At 42.7% G+C, this 22,791-nt stretch overlaps 1 protein-coding gene across 5 annotated transcripts in view; it reads right to left on the bottom strand.

Annotated features, from left to right (window-relative positions):
• FAM169A (family with sequence similarity 169 member A) overlaps positions 1-22,791 on the bottom strand; it is a 71,047-nt gene that overhangs the window by 13,565 nt on the left and 34,691 nt on the right. For all 5 annotated transcript variants that reach the window (XM_059694314.1, XM_059694312.1, XM_059694313.1 and 2 more), the window contains 6 exons: positions 15,871-16,050; positions 10,643-10,771; positions 7,933-8,045; positions 4,354-4,393; positions 3,575-3,725; positions 314-470 (listed from right to left, as the gene is read on the bottom strand). In XM_059694314.1, coding sequence (XP_059550297.1) covers positions 314-470; positions 3,575-3,725; positions 4,354-4,393; positions 7,933-8,045; positions 10,643-10,771; positions 15,871-16,050 — 770 coding nt within the window. The remainder of the gene's footprint in view (positions 1-313; positions 471-3,574; positions 3,726-4,353; positions 4,394-7,932; positions 8,046-10,642; positions 10,772-15,870; positions 16,051-22,791) is intronic.

Below are 22,791 nucleotides of genomic sequence, written 5' to 3'. Positions count from 1 at the left end.
GTATGGATAAATATTTGAGGAGCTGAAGAAATCAAGTGAGATAAAGAGTTTACTTAGTCACAGAGGATTTTCCTGTATGTTTTCTGGTGTTTAAAAAAATGAATTTAGTTATTTTAGCAGGAATTTTCAGTCAAATATATATATATTTTTTTCCTTGGAAATTCATTCATATCCTCCTAACCAAATTAGGATTGCAATTGAAGACCTGTGGGACCTTAAAGTATTCTAACTGGTTCTATAAGGTAGATTAAGAAAGTTAAAGTTTCATTTACTTCCATTCATTTTATTTATGGAATAAATAGTGATCTCCTACCTTTTCACCATCTTGCTTCTCCAGATGTGACTGGATTTTAGGTGTTGAATGAGCATCTTTATCACTACTTCCATCCTCAAATTCAACCACACTCTGTGAATGTTCTTCTTCTAGTAATTCTTCTGAGCTCTCTGATGTGTGTGAAGTAGACTCCAATCTAAAAACGAAACAAAATTCTTACATGTTTTCTTAAGGATGAATATGAATTTCAGGAATCTGTTAATAAAGTAACACTTTAGAGAGTCAACTAAGTGTTGTTCAGTCAACAATTTCAAATTTTACAGGTCCAAGACCAATCTCTTCATCCTATAAATTTGTTCTTTCCTACCTTGTTCTCCAGTTCAATTAATAACATCACTATATTTTCAAACATGTAAACGAGACCTTTCCTTTATTCATATCTGATAATATCTTATTCTATTAAAGTAAACATACATCCTAGTATACCTGGGACCGTACAGTTTAAAGCTTTTATCCCAGCATTGGCATATTACAAAACCCTTTTCTTTCTCAAAAAAAATCAATTTGGACCATAAATGATATGGTTTAGTTCTACCTCCGAAATGCCTTTCAAACATATCCCTAACTTACTATTACCATTTTCAGGTCCCAATTCTCTCTGGAGAATTCTCACAGTAACTTCTTCCCAATTCATCTTTTCTAGATAGACAGATGATTGATAGATAGATAGATAGATAGATAGATAGATAGATAGATAGGCAGACAGACAAAGAGTTGGGGAAAATAGTAATGTGAAAGAAACATCTATCAGTTCCTCTCATTCACACCTCGACCAGGATTGAACTCACAACCTGGGCATGTGCCCTAACTAGAAATCGAGCCGGCAACTTTTCAGAGCTCAGGACAACAGTCAACCAACGTAGCCACACCAACAAGGGCACCCAATTCATCTTAATACTTATTCTTTAGTAAGTTTTTCAGAGCTGTGTTTCTCATATACATATCTGTACCTGTGACAGCCCCACTCAGAAAACTCTGATAGTCCTCTATGGCTTAGAGAATAAGGGATATCTCCCTTTAAAGCCTAACAAGACCAGACCCTTATATTCTTACCTCCTACTAGATACTACTGAAACAGTGAGAAATTGTAACCCACCCCACCGTTCTTTTTGACACTGTTTCTGTAAATGCTGATTCTGACTAATATGTAGCTTGCAGATGAAGAGCATGTTTGTATAAGAATCCTAGAAACTAACTTCAGACGAAGCAGACTCTGCCCTTAAGTCATCCCAGTTCTGGTAAACTTGCTAATTTTTAACCATAGAACCAGGATGACGCACACCAGACCATCACTTCACCAGTTTCAAGATTCATATCGGAATGGACTGTGCTGGCCTGCATGTACAGAACTACTCAACTCCCTCACCGTGATTCCTTTGTTCTACTTTCCCTGTTCCTCCTTATAAAAACCTCAGTCTGCACTGAGGTGTTGAGATGGGCTTTTGACAAAGAATCCCCTATCTTCTCAGATGACCAGCACTTGAATAAACCTCTTTCCTTTTCACCAGCATCTGTCTCACAAGTTTGGTTTCTGTGGCAGCAGGCAGTTGAAACTTGGTTTCAGTTACACTACCATTTACCTTATATATCTGTATCAACATTCCTCTTCGTTTTGTGCCTTTGTTCATGTTATTCCTGTAGTCTAGTTCTGCACATGCAATACGGTAGCCATAAGACATGTGTTCCTATTTGTTATTAAACGTAAATGAGATAAAAAATTCAGTTCCTCAGCTGCACCAACCACACTTCAAGTGCTTGAATGGCACATGGGTAGTGGCTGCCATACTGGACAGGCAGACACAGGACATTTCCTTCATTACAGGAAACTCTCTGGACATCCATGGCATAGAGCCAGGCTCAGCAAACTTTCCTTTATGTTTTGTGGGACATATGGTCCCTGAATAAGTACTCAACTCTGCCACTTAACTCAAAAGCAATCATAATAAACCTGTAAACTAATGAGCATGGATGTGTTACAATAACATTTTATTTACAATGGGTAGTGGGCCTGAACTGACCTATGGATCACAGTTTGTGAACCCTTGGACTAGAAATCTTCTCCCAACTCTGCTTGTTAAGTTACCACATCTCTGAAGCCCTGGCTCGAATACCAACCGTCTCCACCCCCTCCATTAGAGGCAGTCACGCTCCCCTCTGCATCACAGCGTTTGCACTTCTATTATTACCCATCACAACCTACCTTGCAGTGCCCTTAATCTGAGCCACAGACAGATACATGTATTAGAAACCACTAGGCATTCTTCAAGGGCAAAGATAAAATGACGTTCTTTGTAGTGTCTGAGTAAGCATTCAGCATATAGCCTCACTGTTACTGTTCTGTTTATGAAAAGCAAACCGAATTCCACCTCATTCTGAGATGTTCAATTTAAAATACATTGTTGCACTTCCTTCTAAAAAGGATATTACATCAAAATGTGGCTCCATGAGAAAACCATAATTATCTAAACTCTTATTATTCTTTTCACAAATTACTAGATTTAAATATCTATTTATATTGTCTTTAACATGAATTTTTTACAAAAATAAAATATTTACATGCTGATGCAATTACACAAATGAAAAATTATTTACATAAGGAAATTAATATAGACACAAAATTCTCTACCTGAGTAAAATAATTTCACAGCTAAAATGGCAAAACTATGAATGGTTGATTCAGGAACAGTTGGTAGGACTAGTAGGGCAGAAGTGTAGTTTAAATATAAAATTAAAAATCTTGTTTTCTTAAGCTTCAAAGGAAGATAGAGGAAAAGTTTTGACCCATGTGTTCTGTTGATTAAGAGGAGTTGACTGCACCATTTATAGTTATCACTAATTTATGTTATATCCAATACCCCAGTGAAATGAATCCGTTATAATGTAAAACTGAGGGTTTTTAAAATTAACCACACCCAAGCATTACTAAAAATTACAGCTACTGTCAAATTCAAAGTTGGTGATAATGACACATTTGGGATAATCAATAGAATATTCTCCTGGATTTTCATGCCTATGAGATTAAATTATAAGTTTATTCCACTCTCTTATTAGCAAATTCTCCCTATAACATTGTCAAAGTGACACCACTGGTAAGTGTAACCAATTATCTTGTAGAAAAATTCAAATACAAACTCCTATACCAAGGTCATTTGCTACATGAACAATATAATAATACTAAATATTAATAATACACAAATAAGAATAAACAAAATAATGAGGGTAAAATAAACAATACTTTACTTAATTACTGAAGCTGTAGGTGAAGTCTCAGCTATCTTTTCATCTTCCCCTTGAGAACCACTAAATTCAGAATCCTGAAACCGCTTTCCAATCTTTGGCCGCTTCAGATGACTACTTCGAGTCCGAGTGGAAACTGGTGTTTTATCATGACCTAAGAAAAAACAGCAGCCATGCAAGAACTATGCTAGTTTACATATATCCCCACCATTACACACTCCCTTTCTCTCATATCAGACTTTGTTAATATTTGTTTCTCACATTTCCATGTTGTCTTGAGTTTTTGCAGTTTCATTTATATTCTCTCCCAATAATCTCTGCCAACCTTATGACATAGTGTAATTTTAATATATTCTCCCTACATGATACATAGAAAATTATTTGGCTTAATATTAAAATAAAAGATTAGTTGCACTGCATATGTGGGAAGATTAGATTTTTCTACTTTTCCTGGTTTCATGATATCTGACCACAACTAAATGAATCTGAGTATGACTGGGGAATTTGGACTGCAATATAGTAGAAATGGGGTTTGTTTAATCTTGGGAAATAAACAAGGCAGATGTTACTGTCTGTATTTTATAGGTAAGAAAATGAGGAAGAGAGGTACTATAGCTCTCTCTGTTCACACAGCAAAATCAGTGGAAATGGTGGCATTAGACGCAGAAGTAGACTTTAGAGCTGGGTAAGTCTTCACTTGCTCTAAGGAACACACACACACACACACACACCTAATTCCAAGTGTCTCAAACACTTTCTAATAGATCGGCTGAATTTCTTACCTTCAGAAGTGCTTGCAAAGGCATCTTTTAGAGAATCAATCTAAAATAGAGATACAGATTAAAACCAAATGTTGTAGATTATTTTTTCTCCCTGTGGATCTACTTTATTCAGTGTCAAAGAAAATCTTTAAAACATTTTCAAATAGCACTTTTTGTACTCACTATTCAATTAAAACTTACGTAAGAAATAAAAAGGCTATGGTACAGCCCAGTTTATTTATTATAAGCCTAAGAACTTATCAAGCCATCTTATGTCTTAGTGGTAAGCACTGGAGTTTCCAGTATTGTCTTCAGCTACCTTCTCTTTTCAATCCATGCTTTCCCTTTCTCATTTTATCTACTACCTTCACTTCAATATCTATACAAGTTAATTCCCCCAACTTCCAAAGCTCTATTTCTAATAAGATATCTCCCCAGTGGATGTTCCATCTAATTTCACATCCAACCTGTCTCAAACTGAACAATATCATTTTAATAATCTTTTCCCAATAGTATTCCCTATCTTGGTTAAGTGACAGTAATAATTCAGTCTAACCAGAATGGCTGTGAGACAGTAATGACTTCTTCCTATCCCTCATTCAATCAACCCCAAAGCCTGTCAATTCTGACTTTAAGAATCTCTCAAAACTGCCCCCTCCTTTGTACTGCCAATGCTTTAGTTCAGGCCTTTCTCATCTTCACCGTGAACTGTTCCAATAGCCTCCTCGCTGGCATCCCTCACTCGAGCCACACGCCCGTAATCCTCTCCACCCTGATGACAGTGGTGCTTCCCATCTGTAAACTGTGCTACTCCTTTGCATTACAAAAAATAAAATGTAATAAGTTTATCGTTACCTGAAATACAAACTCCCAACTTTTCCAATACCAAATGCTCTTCCATACCAAACATGCCATTTTCTTTCACACCTCTGTGTTTTTATACATGCCATCCCTTGGAATGCCCTAGCAACATTTGGCACAGAACTCCCACACACCTTTTAAAGGTCATCTCAACTCAGTTACTACTTCACCAATTCCAGTCCTTGCATAGAGTTAGTCATACATTCTCTTTTATGTACCTGCAATCACTTGCTGTATGTATGCTCTATTAAGGCCATTATTATCCTATAGTGTAATTGTTCACTTATCTGTTCTAATAATGGACCATCTGCTTTTCCCGGGCTTAACAGACCCATAATTTGTATGCCCAGCACTTGCCAAGGTACCCACTTTACTATATAAACTATCCAGTCACACAACTATCAAAACTCTACAATATTATAGGCACCTACACTTCAAGGTGTGCTTATAGGACACAAACAAGAAAACAACTGTGATGGATAAGATAAAGATCCTGTGTTTGAGAAGCCTATAGTTCAACTAGACAAGGTTAAGACATAGATAAAGATGAATAAATAAAAGGTACAAAAAGTGAAGTACATGTAATGTTTTCTGTCCAAAAATAGGAAAAAGCAAATAGAAATATCATCATCTAAAGAATAAATCATGTAGTGATAATCATTTCACAATGTATATGTATATCAAAACAAAGTTGGACACCCTAAAGATATAAAACTATTTGTCAATACCACTTCAATAAAGCTAAAAAATACATCATATAGTAAAAATACACAAATAAAACTACTTCCCCATGTGGTTACTGATAAAAAGAGAGATGTAATAAATAGCTTAATATGAGAAATATTTTCCTTGAATTAAACTATTACTATAAAGAATATGAAGTTCTAAAATAACAAAAATCTAACTCATGCTGCCAACCTTATGACCTAGTGTAATTTTAATATATTCTCCCTAAATGACACATTGAAAATTATTTGCTTAATATTAAAATAAATCATTAATATCACTGCATATATTGGAAGAGTAGATATTTCTACTTTTCCTGGTTTCATGATATCTGGCCAAAGCTAAGTGAATCTGAGTATAACTGAGGAATTTAGACTGCAATATAATAGGATTGGGGCTTATTATAAAGTCTGAAGTTCCAAATGCAGAAAAAAATTTAAAAACTCTAATTATTTATATATAGTTATTATTTATATTATCCTTAAAAACACTTTGAAATTCTTCACTTATGCTAATTAAAACAGGAAATAAGAGGAACAAATAATTCCCCAAAGCACGTGTCTCTGAAATGCACTTGACTTTACATAGGCAAACTCAACACTCACAAAAGATATATCGGATACTGTGTACAAAACAAATATAACTGTAATAAGCGCCACCACAAAAAAACACTACATAAAAACAGACTTCTAGAATCCCATCGATGGACCCATATTTTAACTAATATCAAGTAAATTCTAGGAAAGTAGAAAGCCACAGTAATGGGAATTGCTCTTCTAATTTCAGGTTACCTAGTATTTGCAAAGTGCATTTCATTCTACAAAGGCCTAGCATACACTTATTGAAACTTAGCCTCACAGTTCCCACAATAACTTCATAACCTTTGGCCTACTACTTATTCCACTTCTAGAAACCTATCTGTGCAAGGAAATAATAACATATGCACAATGATGCATGTACAAATGTGTACATACTATATAATAAAACCCTAATATGTAAATCAACCGAACAGCCTAACAACCGGTTGCTATGATGCACACTGACCACCAGGGGGCAGATGCTCAACAAAGGAGCTGCCCCCTGGTGGTCAGTGCACTCCCACAGGGGGAGCGCTGCTCAACCATAAGCCAGGGTCATGGCTGGAGAACACAGCAGGGGTGGCGGGAACCTCTCCTGCCTCCAGGGCAGCAGTAAGGACCCATAGGGTGATGTCTGACTGCCCCTAAGCTGGCAGGCGGACATCCCCCGAGGGGTCCCGGACTGGGAAGAGGGTGCAGGCCAGGCTGAGGAACCTCCCCCCAGCAGTGTGTGAATGTCATGCACCAGGCCTCTAGTTACATTACAAATTAAAACTTAGTATGTTCAGGAAATAAATGATAGCATCTATAACAATAAAAGCGTAATATGCTAATTAGACCGGACAGCCAAACGACCTTCCAGAAGTCCTTCCAAATGACCTTCCAGACAAAACCAGGGCTGTGAGGGCCGAGGCAAGCCGCCTTGGCTGTGAGGGCTGAGCCCCTTGCACAAATTTCGTGCATCTGGCCTCTAGTTTACATAGAATAGGCTAGTGTGCTGCTGTTTAACAATCATATTTAAAAACAGTAGAAAATTAGTAATGCCATGAAAAATGCTTAACATGTTATGTTATGCATCCTTGTAGCCTCCAAAAAAATGTTGTGAGAAAAGCAGTTAGAATTAGCATAAAAGAAAACAAAAATAAAATGTATGCAGATACATGTATATTATATGCAAGATATTAACAGTTGCTATCTCTGGAGGAGGGGGATTACAGACTTTCATTTTCTTCTATATTATTTTATATGAATTCCAAATTATTTTTCAAAGAAAATTAAGTCCTTAGTAACCAATTAAAAGATGCCAGAAAATGAATACAGTAGAAATTCCTTAAGTCCGTTGAATGAACAATAACATTTAAAAATTTAAATATTCATTGAATCTATTTTAAAGAAACAAAAATTATTTCCTACAATAAATATACAGTGTACCTACAGTTAGCTGCATCTCACTAGACTGACTATCTTCAGTTCCTGCTTCATATTCTGGAACAGATGCAAGACCATATCCTCCAGACGTAGTTCTTTTAGCTTCATTTGGAGGAACTCCTGTGTGTAGAAGAATTTTACAAATTGTAACCCAATCAGTATTTGGTTTTAATAACATTGTTCTGACTTTCACAAAAGCCCTACAGAGCAGCATGAATAGAAGGGTATTGAAAATCTAGGTGTAGGATATCCCCTTCACCCCTATCTATCTATCTATCTATCTATCCTATCAAATAAAAGAGAAACATGGTAATTAGCCATACATCTGCTACCCTTCCCATTGGCTAATCAGGGCGATATGCAAATTAACTGCCAACCAAGATGGCGGTCGGCAGCCAGGCAGCTTGAAGCGAACATGAGGCTTGCTTGCTTCAGTGACAGAGGACTCCAACATTCCCCGCTTGCCGCTGCCGGCCTCTGAGCTTGCAGTTTGAAACATTGTTACAAATATAGAAGCTAAACAAAACCCCAGAAACCTGCTTTCAGACAGCCAGGATCTCAGAGCTAGAGTTGAAACAGTGTTTCGATTATAGACCCCAAACAAACCAGATACCTGCTTTCAGCAGGGGAGGCCTAAGAGCTGGAGGCAAGCCTCAGAGCTAAAGCTGGCCCAGAATAAAAAAAAGAAAAAAGAAAAAAGGAGCAGTTGGGAGCTTCAGTCACCCGCCAGTCTGAAAACAGCCCTCAGCCCCTCACCCAGACTGGCCAGGCACCCCAGTGGGGACCCCACCCTGAAGGGGGTGTGACCAGCTGCAAACAGCCATCATCCCCTCATCCAGGCTGGCCAGGCACCCCAGTGGGGACCCCCACCCTGATCCAGGACACCTTCAGGGCAAACCAGCTGGCCCCCACCCGTGCACCAGGCCTCTATCCTATATAGCAAAAGGGTAATATGCCTCCCAGCACTGGGATCAGCGGAGCCGCGAGGCCTCCCGGCACTGGGATCAGCGTGACATGGGGCAGCGCCCAAACCCCCTGATCGCTCTGCGGCTCTGTGTGTGACAGGGGGCGGGGCCACAACCTCCCTATCCCCCCTGCTCTGTTCGTGACAGGGGAAGGCGCCCCAACCCCCTGATCAGCCCTGCTCTGTGCCTGATAGGGGGGAGCTCCCCAACCCCCTGATCGCCCTGCGGCTCTGTGTGTGACAGGCTGCGGTGCCCCAACCCCCTGATCGGCCCTGCTCTGTGTGTGACAGGGTGTGGCGCCCCAACCCCCCCACGGGCCCTACTCTGTGTTTGATGGGGTAGAGCTATAACCTCCCCATCGGCCCTGCCCTGAGTGTGACAGTGGCAGCGCCCCAACCCCCTGATTGGCCCTGCTCTGTGGGTAATAGAGGGCAACGCCCCAACCGCCCCCCACAGGCCCTGCTCTGTGTGTGACGGGGTAGAGCCATAACCTCCCCATCAGCCCTGCCCTGAGTGTGACAGGGTGCGGCGCCCCAACCCCCTGATCCGCCCTGTTCTGTGTGTGACAGGGGGCGGTGCCCCAACTCCCCTATCGGCCCTACTCTGTGAGTGACAGGGGGGAGCTCCTCAACCCCCTGATGGGCCCTGCTCTGTGCATGACAGGGGGGAGCTTCCCAACCCCCTGATCGACCCTGCTCTGTGTGTGACAGGGTACGGAGCCCCAACCCCCCTGATGGGCCCTGCTCTGTGATTGACAGGGGGTAGAGCCCCAACCCTGATTGGCCCTGCTGTGTGTGTGACAGGGGTGGCGCCGCAACCTCCCCATCGACCCTGCCTTGAGTGTGACAGGGGGCGGTGCCCCAACCCCCCAATTGGCCCTACCCTGAGTGTGACTGAGGGTGGCATTGCAACCTCCCAATCCGCCCTGCTCTGTGCATGACAGGGGGCGGCGCCCCAACTCCCTAATCGGCCCTGCTCTGAGCCCGACCAGGGGCTGCACCTAGGGATTGGGCCTGCCCTCTGCCACCCTGGAGCAGGCCTAAGCCAGCAGGTCGTTATCTCCCGAGGGGTCCCAGACTGCGAGAGGGCACAGGCCGGGCTGAGGGACCACCCCCCCCCCCGAGTGCACAAATTTTTGTGCACCGGGCCTCTAGAATATATATAAAAGCCCAGCAACCAAATGGCAGAACGACCAGAATGACTGGTCAACCAGTCGCTATGGTGCTCACTGACCACCAGGGGGCAGACACTCAATGCAGGAACTGCCCCTCGGTGGTCAATGCAGTCTTACAGTGGGAGTGCCGCTTGGCTGACCGGGATGAGTGGCACTCCCACAGCGGGCTGATCCCTGCAGGCAACACCCCTCATCAGTGCACAAATCTGTGCACCAGGTCTCTAGTCTTATAATAAAACCTTTCAATTATCAAGAGTCTTAAATAATCATCTGTATTTTGTGACTTTGAGGAGAGATACATGAGACTGTGGACTATCTTTGATCTCCTGATGCCTATTCTATACTGTTTCAGTATCTCTGTTTATTTCGTACACACCAATTATTACATTCTGCTGGGGTATTCTTAGTGACTCAAATGTTAATATTAATACATAACAAAAAATCATACTTTAGGAAAAAGGGTCTATTACTAGAGAGATCACATCATAGCACACCACTGCTCTGGAGTATAAGGCACCATTACCATCAGGCACTGCTATTTTTAAGTGGGACATGTGTTCAAACTAAAACATTCTTACCTGTAATTTTAAGTGTTTCTCTCTGTAATGCTCTGGTGACAGGTATTCTCTGGTACCAATGTCCAACACCTTCAACTTCCCAAAGGAGTTCATGGTCTCCTGGATACTTTTCAAAGTATTGCTTGCAAGCTGAAAAACACATTTAGAATTTTCTAGAAATCCAAAATATCAATTATTTTAGAAAACAGAAAGATAGAAAGCTGCCAACTCACTTAATGGGCTAGCATAACTTTTTGATACCAAAACACCAAAGCAACTCAAGAAAATTATACAGTCATCTCATTTACATAAAAATTCTAAATGAAATTCCATATTAAAGTTTTAATGTGATCAAGCAATAAAAATCCAAATAAAAGATGTGTTTAACCTTTAAAAAGAAAATTATTAAATTTTATTGAGGGACATAAAAGAAGAACTAAATAAAAGGATTGTTAGATTCAATAGTGTAAAAAAACCAATTCTCTCCAAATTATTTTGTAAACTTGATGCAATCCTAAACAAAATCCCAACAGTTTCTTTTTAATGGAACTTTACAAAACTTGGTCCTAAATTCGAAATGAAAGCACAAAGAGTGAAGTACTGAGGAGTTCTTCCTATAGTGGATGAATTTCCGTTCCTCCCCACAGTTAGTAAAGCAGTAATCTATGTTCAACTTATCAAAGGGGATACAAGGATTCATTCCATTCACATGTATGGGTCTAGAGAAAAACTGTAATTCAAAATGGGGATGCAACATTTGGTTCTTGTTTTCTAGATTTTTAATATTAAAAAAGAGAGGAAACCTAGAAAATATATTTTTAGTGAAAATAAACATCTGATGGTAAATTATATTTTATTGAAGTTTTCAAATAAATTACTTTCCAGGATTAAATCTTACTACATTAAGAAAAAACAGTTGTTTGGCCTTTACACAAATGCAAATATAAATTTATAAAGATAAATATGAATAGTTTTTAAAACATCACCACATAGTATAGCCATACAATGGAATACTAAACAGCACTGAAAATGAATAGAGCTATGTAAATCCACATTAATGAATCTAATAAACATAAAGATGAGTAAAGAAAGCAAACTAAAGAAGAATTCATACAGTACCTTTCATTTATATAAATTTTTAAAATATTAAAAATAATATGACATATTATTGGAGGATGTACATATATATCTTAAAAGTCTAAGAAATGCATGAAGAAAAATGCCAAATTGAGGACAATGCTTATTTTAGGGAAGGGAGTAAGCTAATTAGGTGGGAGTGCAACTGTTTTGGCAAAGCATCCATTTCTCATAGATGGTACAGGCTAGTGGTACATAAGTATTTACTTTACTTTTTATACTTTCGTATATGTCTGAGGTTTCTTTCTTTCTTTCTTTCTTTTTTAATTTAAAAGCTACCACAGACAAATAACCCCCCCAAAAGTGGTCAAATAATATAAATAGACATTTCTCCAAAGAAGACATACAAATGGCCAATAAGCACATGAAAAAATGTTCAACATCAAATGCAATCCAAAACTATTAGAGGCCACTTCGCACCCACTCAGATGACTATTACAAAAAAGGCAGATAAGCCCTAGCAGCTAGTGTTTTAGTGTTTACTAGGTAATGGAGAAATGGGGGAATGGAAAGTGCCTGGGTTTGTTTACTGGTCAAGGGCACATGCCTGGGGTGGAGGTTCAATCCTCAGCCCCCATCAGGGTGCATGCAGGAAGCAACCAATCTATGTGTCTCTCTCTCATCAATGTTTCTCCTATCTCTCTCTCTCTTTCTCTCTTCCCCTTTCCCACCCTCCCTTCCACTCTCTCTAAAAATCAATGGAAAAAATATCCTTGGGTGAGGATTAACATTTTAAAAAGGTGAATTTTGCCGGGAGCCGGTCCATCCTTGCTGTTTCAAGGGACCTGGCATATATGGCATACGGTTCTTAATATGTTTGCTCACCTTCTTGGCGCTGTGTTTTAACCAAGGTCACCTCTCCAAGAAAGGTTGAGTCCCCAGGTAGGGATTTTCCCCTGAAGTTAGGGAGGGAATAAAACCCCTCAACTAAGTGCCAGGCGGGTAATTAATCCCTTTAACTACGAACAATCATGCTTAAACTACATAATCTTTTCTCCCTGGAATGGAGATAAGAAACGCCCTAACCTTTGTAATAGAGATTGATAGGATTGAATCAACTGGTATAAATACAGTTGTAACAAGACAGAAACACTCAGAACTCAGAACACAGAACTAAGGACACAGGGCTTGGAAGACAGGACCAAGAGAGACAGAGCCTAGGCACAGAACCTACACAGAACGTTCTCTAGAGACAGAAGAACTTCGCTGGCGAGAGCATGCCGGAGGATCCTGGAGAGGGACTGGCCTCGGAGCCTAGAGACAGAGCCTAGCGGGAGAACATGGCAAGGGATCCTGGACTGAACCTGACTACAGAGATTGGCAGGAGAACCTGACTGGAACCTGGACACTGAACCTGACTGGAGAGCCTGGACAGAACCTGGCTGGAGAACCTAGCGAGGGAACGTGGCTACAGAACCTCGCTGGAGATCCGAAGCAGAACCTCTCTGGAGATCCGGGCTAGAGATCCTGGCTAGGTTGCTGATCAACTGAACGCTGTCTCCATGTCATTCCTTCTTCACCGACTCCGTCCACACCTTTGGGGACCCCTGGACCCGCTGGGGTTGGACCCCGGCATCTGGCGCCCGAACAGGGACCCCTAGGTAAGCGCCCCACACTCGGGACGGATCGGACTCCACCGTAGGAAGAGGGTGGATAGTCTTCGCCGACTCCGTCCACACCTTTGGGAACCCCTGGAACAGGATTCCCTTAGGTAAGCCGCCCCATTGAGAACCTCCACACTCGGGACGGATAGGACTCCACCAGGGTGCTACAGACCCCCCTATAGAGGATAAATAGGGTAAGAAGGTGGATAGTACAGAACTTAGATTGAGAAGATGTGCCATACTGAGTCCAAAGAAAGAAGACTCTGTATTGATTCTTAGATTGAGAAGATGTGCTATACTGAGTCCAAAGAAAGAAGACTCTGTATTGATCTTTAGATTAAGAAGATGTGCCATACTGAGTCTAAAGAAAAAAGACTCCGTATTGATCTTTTAACATATATGCTTGTTAGCAGAGGAATTAAGGTTACTCCCAGTCAGACAGAACATTTTATACAAGAAATACGTCCATGCTTTTCTGAGGAAGGAAAGGTGCCGGAAAGGTAAATGTAGAGGCATGGGAGAAGGTAGGCCCAAGGAGCCTTATCCTTAACCCCACTGCAGCCTTTCCACCCCGGGAAAGTGCAGGATTGGCAAGCTCTCCCTGGGGTGATAGATCAGGACTCAGGTAATAGCAGAAAGCGCCAATCCTACTCTTAAAATGGATATAAGAGAGCATTTGAGGTTTTTCTTTTTAATGCTTGCTTTTAAAAAATAAAAAAGGGGGAATTTGCCGGGAGCCGGTCCATCCTTGCTGTTTCAAGGGACCTGGCATATATGGCATACGGTTCTTAATATGTTTGCTCACCTTCTTGGCGCTGTGTTTTAACCAAGGTCACCTCTCCAAGAAAGGTTGAGTCCCCAGGTAGGGATTTTCCCCTGAAGTTAGGGAGGGAATAAAACCCCTCAACTAAGTGCCAGGCGGGTAATTAATCCCTTTAACTACGAACAATCATGCTTAAACTACATAATCTTTTCTCCCTGGAATGGAGATAAGAAACGCCCTAACCTTTGTAATAGAGATTGATAGGATTGAATCAACTGGTATAAATACAGTTGTAACAAGACAGAAACACTCAGAACTCAGAACACAGAACTAAGGACACAGGGCTTGGAAGACAGGACCAAGAGAGACAGAGCCTAGGCACAGAACCTACACAGAACGTTCTCTAGAGACAGAAGAACTTCGCTGGCGAGAGCATGCCGGAGGATCCTGGAGAGGGACTGGCCTCAGAGCCTAGAGACAGAGCCTAGCGGGAGAACATGGCAAGGGATCCTGGACTGAACCTGACTACAGAGATTGGCAGGAGAACCTGACTGGAACCTGGACACTGAACCTGACTGGAGAGCCTGGACAGAACCTGGCTGGAGAACCTAGCGAGGGAACGTGGCTACAGAACCTCGCCGGAGATCCGAAGCAGAACCTCTCTGGAGATCCGGGCTAGAGATCCTGGCTAGGTTGCTGATCAACTGAACGCTGTCTCCATGTCATTCCTTCTTCACCGACTCCGTCCACACCTTTGGGGACCCCTGGACCCGCTGGGGTTGGACCCCGGCAGAATTTTATGGTATATAAGTTAAAGCTCTACCTAACCAATGTGGCTTAGTGGTTGAGCCTTGACCTATGAACCAGGAAGTCATGGTTCCATTCCCGATGAGGGCACATGCCCGGGTTGTGGGCTGGATCCCCAGTAGGGAGTGTGCAGGAGGTAGCTGATCAATGATTCTCTCTCATCATTGATGTTTCTCTCTCTCCCCCTCTCCCTTCCTCTCAGAAATCAATAAAAAAAAATATTTAAAACAAAAACAGTTTAAAAAAAAATTTAAAGTTCCTATCTTTTAAAAAGCTACCATACCCCCCCAATATATATATATATAATATATATAAAAATTATATATATAGTGAGATAAGGACACATTTGCAAAATTAAGCCATAGGGCAGTGATGGCGAACCTATGACACGCGTGTCAGAGTGACACGCGAACTCATTTTTTTGGTTGATTTTTCTTTGTTAAATGGCATTTTAATATATAAAATAAATATCAAAAATATAAATCTTTGTTTTACTATGGTTGCAAATATCAAAAAATTTCTATATGTGACACGGCACCAGAATTAAGTTAGGGTTTTTTTTTTCTTATTGATTTTTTTTTACAGAGAGGAAGGGAGAGGGATAGAGAGTTAGAAACATCGATGAGAGAGAAACATCGATCAGCTGCCTTCTGCACACCTCCTACTGGGGATGCGTCTGCAACCAAGGTACATGCCCTTGACCGGAATCGAACCTGGGACCTTTCAGTCGCAGGCCAACGCTCTATCCACTGAGCTAAACCGGTCAGGGCAGGTTAGGGTTTTTCAAAATGCTGACACGCCGAGCTCAAAAGGTTCGCCATCACTGGCCTAGGGTTTCAAATAATCAGAATTTATTTAATATTGTAATATGCACATTTACAAAATTCTGCAGAAACTAGTCAGAGACAAGTTCAACATTTTTCACTTATTCCATTTACCTGTGTACATTATAGAGGACAGTGGATACCGCAAGCCAAGTGCATCTTCTGTAAAGGAATCAACGAAGTCCTCCAGCATATGAAGCCCAAAATCTTTGCCTCGATAGTTCTTTCTTATAAACATTGTATCAAGAACTGGCAGTTGGTAGCTTTGGGTAAGAAATGAGGCACATATGCTTCCTGCAATCATAAGAACAGAAAGCCAACAATTTTTCACACTGAAAGACCTATATGTATGTACTTTTAGAAAACATGAGTTAACAGTCTTTCTAAAAATGGTTTTTCAGTGGATATAAACGTAGTGCTATCCCAAAAAGTTCCCTCCATCCCTTTTACGGCCAATTCCTCCCTCCCGGGTCTCTGTTTGATTTCTGCCACTACAAATTTGCTTTTACTTTTCTAGAATAACATAAATGGAATCATACAGTATGTTTTCTTCGTGTCTGGTTTCCTTCTCCCAACACATTGATTTTGAAATCGAGTACATGCTATGTCTATCAGTGCTTAATAGTATGCATGATATGGGTTAACTGAAATACATTTATTTACTATTTTTAAAATTTATTTTTGTTGTTGAGGTTATTACAGATGCCCCCCATTTCCTCTCCCTTTGCCCTCCTTGGCCTGGCTCCTGCCATTTGAGTTGTTTACAGTTTGCGGGGCTATAAATAAAGCTGTTTTGATAATCTCTTTAAAAACTTTTAAAGGGGGTGCTATAATAACACTAACAAAAAGTAACCTCACAGGGTGATCTGATCAAAAATTCCAAACTGGGCAGGTCATGGTGGGTAGTCACACCCCAGGCATATAACTTCTCTAGTGAGAGGTCTATCTTTGCCTTAAGCAAGCTCTGTCCATTGTTTTTGCGCATCTATATTAACATATCTTTTAAATGCTCATTTTCAGAACCCTTAGAAGCCTCACTACCCTCAAAAGAACACATAGTCTTAACTAGCCTATAGCTCAATCCCCAACTTGTTTTTCATGAATTTTCCTTACATTCCCTCCTTAATCCAAATGCATGAAAGAAGCTGAAAACTATAATTCTGGGAAGCATTATTTTTTGTTGAGATCTTGCTTCCCAGCACTGTCATCAGTTTGGAAAATAATGCAATAATTAGTAAATTATAATACAAGAATAAACTGTTTCATGTACTCACAACTGTAAGCCTACTTTGGCTCCACCTGTACATATTCATTTCAAAAAAACCATGCTGATTCTCTTCCTTGCCTACACCTTAAATAGTTATACTTTGTATAAGGGTTATACAAAGGCAATCAAATAGAGGGCAGAAAAACTTCACGTTACCAGAGATCGTCAGACATGTCAATAGCTGTAGACAATAGCACAATTACCTAGTATAGCAAAACCACAACTGCTGCCTTAGGTGAAGTCTTCATTACATTAAATTTATTGCACATGGTAATTAAATATTTATGTTCCTCTAAGTTTCCTCTCTGACCACCTTCTCTTTCTATATGCTCTCTCTGGATAATTTCACCTACTCCCAGGGCTTCTACCATTTATCCAAATACTGATGTCCACTAACCTTTAATTTCTGTAATTCCTGAGATTTACTCCAATGGCAGACCTCATGTAAATGTACCAGTAAATAGTACAAAAACCACATGATCATTTCATTAAGTGGAGAAAAAGTATTTGATAAAATCCAATGCCTTTCATGATAAAAACACTCAACATCCTCAACCTGATAAAGAGATTTATGAAAAACCCACAGCTAACAACACACCTAATGGTGAAAAACTGGATGTTTCCCCTATAAGATTAGGATCAAGACAAAAATGTTCACTCTCACCGCTTCTATTCAACATTGTACTAGAGGTTGGGTAATTAGTCAAGAAAATAAAATAGAAGGCACCAGGTTGGAAAGAAAAAAGTAAAATTATTTTCACAGATGGCACAACCTTATATATAGAAAACCTTAAGGAATCCACTAAAAATTCATTAAAACTGACATATAAGTTTAGTAAGGTTGCAGGATCAACATACAAAAATCAACTGTATTTCTATATACCAACAGTGAACATTCTGAAAATGAAATTAAGGTAGCAGTTCCTGCCCACTGGTGTAGCTTAGTGGCTGAGTATTCACCCTAACCAGGAAGTAACGGCTATTCCAGGTCAGGGCACAGGCCATGGTTTAGGGCTTGATCTCCAGTGGGGAGCATGCAGGGAGGCAGCCGGTCAATGATTTGCTCTCATCAGTGATGTTTCTGTCCCTCTCTCCCCTCTCTCTGACATCAATAAAAATACTTTAAAAAAAAAAGATAATTCCATTTACAATAGCATCAACAATAAAATTCTTACGAGTAAATTTAATAAAAGAAGTGCAAAACTTGCAAACTTAGAAGTATAGACATTGTTAAAAGAAATTAATGAGAGTCTCCGTGCCGGGTCCCAGGGAGGTGGAGGAGATTCCACCCAAAACTTTTGATTCGGAAACTGAGCCACCTGGACTCTCGAGAGAGGTAAGGACCGGTCGTTAAACTGGAATTGGGACGTCCCACGGAAGGACCTATACGGAGGGCTGGACGCAGCGGTACTCCTGGTCCTGACCCGCGGCCACGATGGTGGTCGGGGTCCCTGGTTCATGCGGCTGTAGGCTGCACTGGGTTTGTCTGTCTGGTGTTTGTTTGTCTTGGTGTTTGTTGTCAAAAAGTTGTCTGCTTCTGTGTGCACCCTGCTGCAATGTTTTTTGAAAAATTTTCAGGACTTCAAGAAGTGAGCTGCAGGTTTCGGGCAACCTTAGGTTGCATTTGTCTGGTTTGTTTTGTCTTTGTTCTTTGTTGTCTTTGTCTTTGTCAAAATGGGATAGGGTCAGTCATCTTCGTGACCCCCTATCAGTCAGGCCCACTCCGGGTGAGTGGAAGGGGAGCTTGATCACCTCCCTGGAAGCTATAGAGCTCCCTCAGGAATTGGGAAATTGTTAGGAATTGGGTAGATTGTTTAAACTCTGAGTGAATGTCTGGTGAAAGTGTGTGAGTGTGGAGGGAGGGGCCTGCACTCTCCTCTCCTTTGTATGGCTCCACAACTTCAGTTACGGAGTCCGAGTGGGCCTCAACCTGTGGTTCCGAGATTTGTCATATGGCATAACAGTGACTCACCCCCACATGGAGGTGACCAGGCCCGGGGTTTATATGGGTGCACCTTAGCTAAGACGAATCTAAGCTCCCAAGGGATGCGGCCAGGTGGGCATCTGGATGAGGATCTGTGAAAACAGGTCACACCCCCCCTTGTCTGTCTCTCGCCACTGATCATCATGGGGTCAGGACAAAGTTTGTTTGTGTGGGACTAGCCAACTTACTACAGAGAAGGGGGACTGGATACAGCTCCAGCCTGGGCTAGTCTACTAAGAAAGTGTAAATACAGGTGTTTGCCTTGGCTGCTCGTTACTGGTCTCTGTGAAGTGAAAGCTACTTTGATTTATTCTGCCTTTCTGTTGATATGCTTGGCTGAACATTTGGGTAGGACCCGTGATGTTCTGCAAAGGTCTCTTGCAGCTGCGACAATTATTTTTCTCAGAGTCTTTTGCTCACTATTAAAGGGGAATCAGCCCACTTAGCTAATAAAGATTTCTGTCTATCAGTTGCTCTTACCTAGGTTGTAAATTTACTGTATTAAATTAAAGTTCTAGGGTAGATTTAAAGGTTATGATGTTAATGCTTTTGATTTGCAGAAATTCTGTGAACGGGAGTGGCCCACTTTCCAGGTGGGATGGCCGGACGTAGGGAATTATGATTTAACCACCGCTTTTCAGATTCACCATGTTGTCTACGGCCGGCCGGTCACCCCGGCCAAATTCTCTATATTCAAGTGTGGGTCGATATTTTGACTGAAAAACCAAGGTGGCTAAAAGTTGTCAGAATAAGGAAAAGAAATTGGGACAGAGGCAGACAGTCCTCTTGGCTTCGGCCCAGAAGGGCAAAACTCCCCCTGTTCTGCAAGGTCCAAGTGAGGAGGCACTCCCCAGGGTCAGGCCTCCCCCCTATGCTCCTCCACCCACCAGTCCCACGGTGGCAAATGACACCGATCCAGAGCCCCTGCCTCCTCCACAGCCGGTTTCCTTTCATCCAGAAACACCAGTCCAGGACCCGGCTCCATTCTCCCCTCCTCACAAGAGGCAGGGGACAGCATATGGAGAGAGAGAGAGAGAGGGAGAACCTGCGAGACCCTGTGACATCCACCAGTCCAGCAGTTCCTATGTTGCCACTACGGCAGGCAGGCCTTACGGGTCCAGACGGGCAGCCCTTTGTGGTCTGTGTCCCCTTTTCTACCAGTGGCCTGTGCAGTTGGAGGGTCCGGGGTCCTTCTTTCTCCCAGAACCTACAGGGGTTAATCTCTCTTTTGGAGTCCGTGTTTTTTATGATTGTTAGCAGTTGCTACAAACCCTTTTCACTTCAGAAGAGAGAGAGAGAGGGTCGGGGCGGAAGGGAGGAAACTTGTTCTGGGTCCGGCAGCCTACATACAGATTAGAGGCTGTGTTTCCCTCCAGGCGACCCGACTGGAACCCCTGTAGTGACAGGGGAAAGGAGGCTCTCGGTCAGTATTGCCAGACTCTATTGAGGGGCATCCGAACTGCTGCTTGGAGACCCACAAGCCTTTCTAAGGTGACAGAGACAGTCCAGGAGCCTAACCCTGATTCCCGGAAAATCAGAGGGCTGTCAATGTTGCATTTGTTTCCCAGTTGGCCCCAAATATTAGGAAAAAATTGCAGAAGTTAGAGGGCTTTGAGGGAAAATCAATCTCCAAGTTGGTTGAGGTGGCCCAGAAGGTTTTTAACAATCGGGAGGACTCAACAGCAGGTTTAAACACCCGGATGGTGAAGGTCCTCCTGGCCATGAGTGAGGAAAAAGGCCCAAGAGGCCGGAGAGACAACAAGGGCAGAAAGCCTCGCGGGAGAAAAGGAGTCCGACCCCGGCTTAGGAAAAATCAGTGTGCATTTTGCAGAAAGGAAGGACACTGGAAAAGGGAGTGCCCTGAGCGTGCAGGGGAACCAACTCCCGTGTTAGTGGAGGAGGTGGATTAGGGTTGTCAGGGCTCAGCTGGCCCCCAAGAGCCCAGAATAACCCTGACAGTGGGGGGCCAAAAGGTGGACTTCCTTGTGGAACTCATAGCACTCACTCAGGCCCTGTGGTGGGAAAGGGAAAAAGAGTGAACATTTCAGCTTCCTGAAAACAGCTGCCCTGAACCCTGCCACACTCCTCCCTGACAAGGAGGCAAAGGCCCCTTTGCATGACTGTGAGGAGACACTGACTACCTTCACTTCCCTCCGCGAGAACCTTGTGGACCAGCCCCTGCAGAATCCGGATGAGACCCTCTACACGGACAGGAGCAGCTTCGTAGAGGAAGGTACCCGGTATGCGGGGGGCGGCAGTAGTGACATGAGGAGGAGCCAGGGGAGATCTACAATCTGCCAGGATTAGAAAGAAGCCCTGGTGAGCGCCCCGGCACTCACCCTGCCAGACCTACCCAGGGAATGCAGGGATATATCTCCTTACACTGCCCTTACAGGAGGACACGGGAGCCACCTTAAAGAAGTCTGCTGACCTCAGGAGGAAAGGAAAAATGCTCCTAAAATACTTAACCACCTGGCAGCCATATAGGGGCCAAGGAATTGGCTAAAAGACCAGTAGGGCCCCTAGAAGTTCTCGTAGCCCTGCCAGCACGAAGGCTCCCAGAGAGGCCTACTCATCTGCCAGAGGAGCAGAGGATAGCTGAGAAACTAAGGGCTCGAGAAGGAGAGGCTGGATGGCTAATTCTGCCAGACGGGAGGTCTATAGTGCCAGAAGCCCCGGGGTGGACCATCGCTTCCCAGACCCACCAGAGCACCCACTTGGGGGGAACGAAGCTATCAGAACTACTGGGAAGAGAATTTTACATTCCAGGGCTCCAGAAAATATCCCAAGACTTGGCTAGAAGGTGCCAAGTGTGTGCCCAGGTGAACCAAGGGCCCCCAGTTGTGGCCGTGCCGGGGCAGCGATTCCGAGGTCAGAACCCCGGAGAACACTGGGAAGTGGACTTCACCGAAATACCAGGGGAACAAGGAGGGTATAAATACCTGCTGGTTTTCATTGATATCTTCTCTGACTGGTCTGAGGCATACCCAACCAAGGCAGAGACAGCACAGGTAGTAGTTAGGAAACTCCTCACTGAAATTGTCCCCCGGTTTGGCCCACCACTATACATGGAGTCTGACAATAACCCAGTGTTTATTGCCAAAGTTACACAATCCATAGTTAAGGCCCTGAGAGTTACTTGGAAATTGCATTGTGTTTATAGACCACAGAGTTCTGGACAGGTAGAGAGGATGAATCGGACCTTAAAGGAAACATTAACTAAGTTAAAATTAGAGACTGGCGAAAACTGGGTAAGTCTCCTTCCTTTTGCCCTCCTCAGAGCTCGGTGCACCCTGTACATAAAAGGACTCACCCCTTTTGAAATTATGTTTGGCAGGCCGCCACCTCTTCTCCCCCGCCAAAGGGAGGAAGCAATTGCCCGGCTGTCTACCCAAAATTTGCTTAAGTCCTTACAGGCTTTGCAGAGCAGCGCCACGTCGGCACAACAGGTGGTGAGAGCCGTATGAGAGTAGGACACACCTAGAATCAGTCCAATGCAGCCTGCCTTCTCTCCGGATAATCTCGTCTGGGTGAAATGCCACGCCACGACCCTGGCAGCCTGGAACCTAGATGGGATGGACCCTACCAGGTGGTGCTGAGCACTCCAACCGCCATCAAAGTTGCAGGAAAGAGGCACTGGATCCATCGTACGCAGGTTAAGAAGGCGAACGACAGCATCGAGGGATGGCGGGTCCAGAACACCGGAGACCCGTTAAAGGTCAGACTCACTCGGTGTTCATCCTGACTCTTCTCGTCTACCTGCAGCCGGAACTGGGAAATCCCC

The sequence above is a fragment of the Myotis daubentonii genome, chromosome 4 (genome assembly GCF_963259705.1).
Source record: "Myotis daubentonii chromosome 4, mMyoDau2.1, whole genome shotgun sequence".
Lineage (NCBI taxonomy): Eukaryota > Metazoa > Chordata > Mammalia > Chiroptera > Vespertilionidae > Myotis > Myotis daubentonii.
The sequence above is the reverse complement of the archived record's forward strand: the minus strand, read 5'-3'. Positions and strand labels throughout refer to the sequence as shown.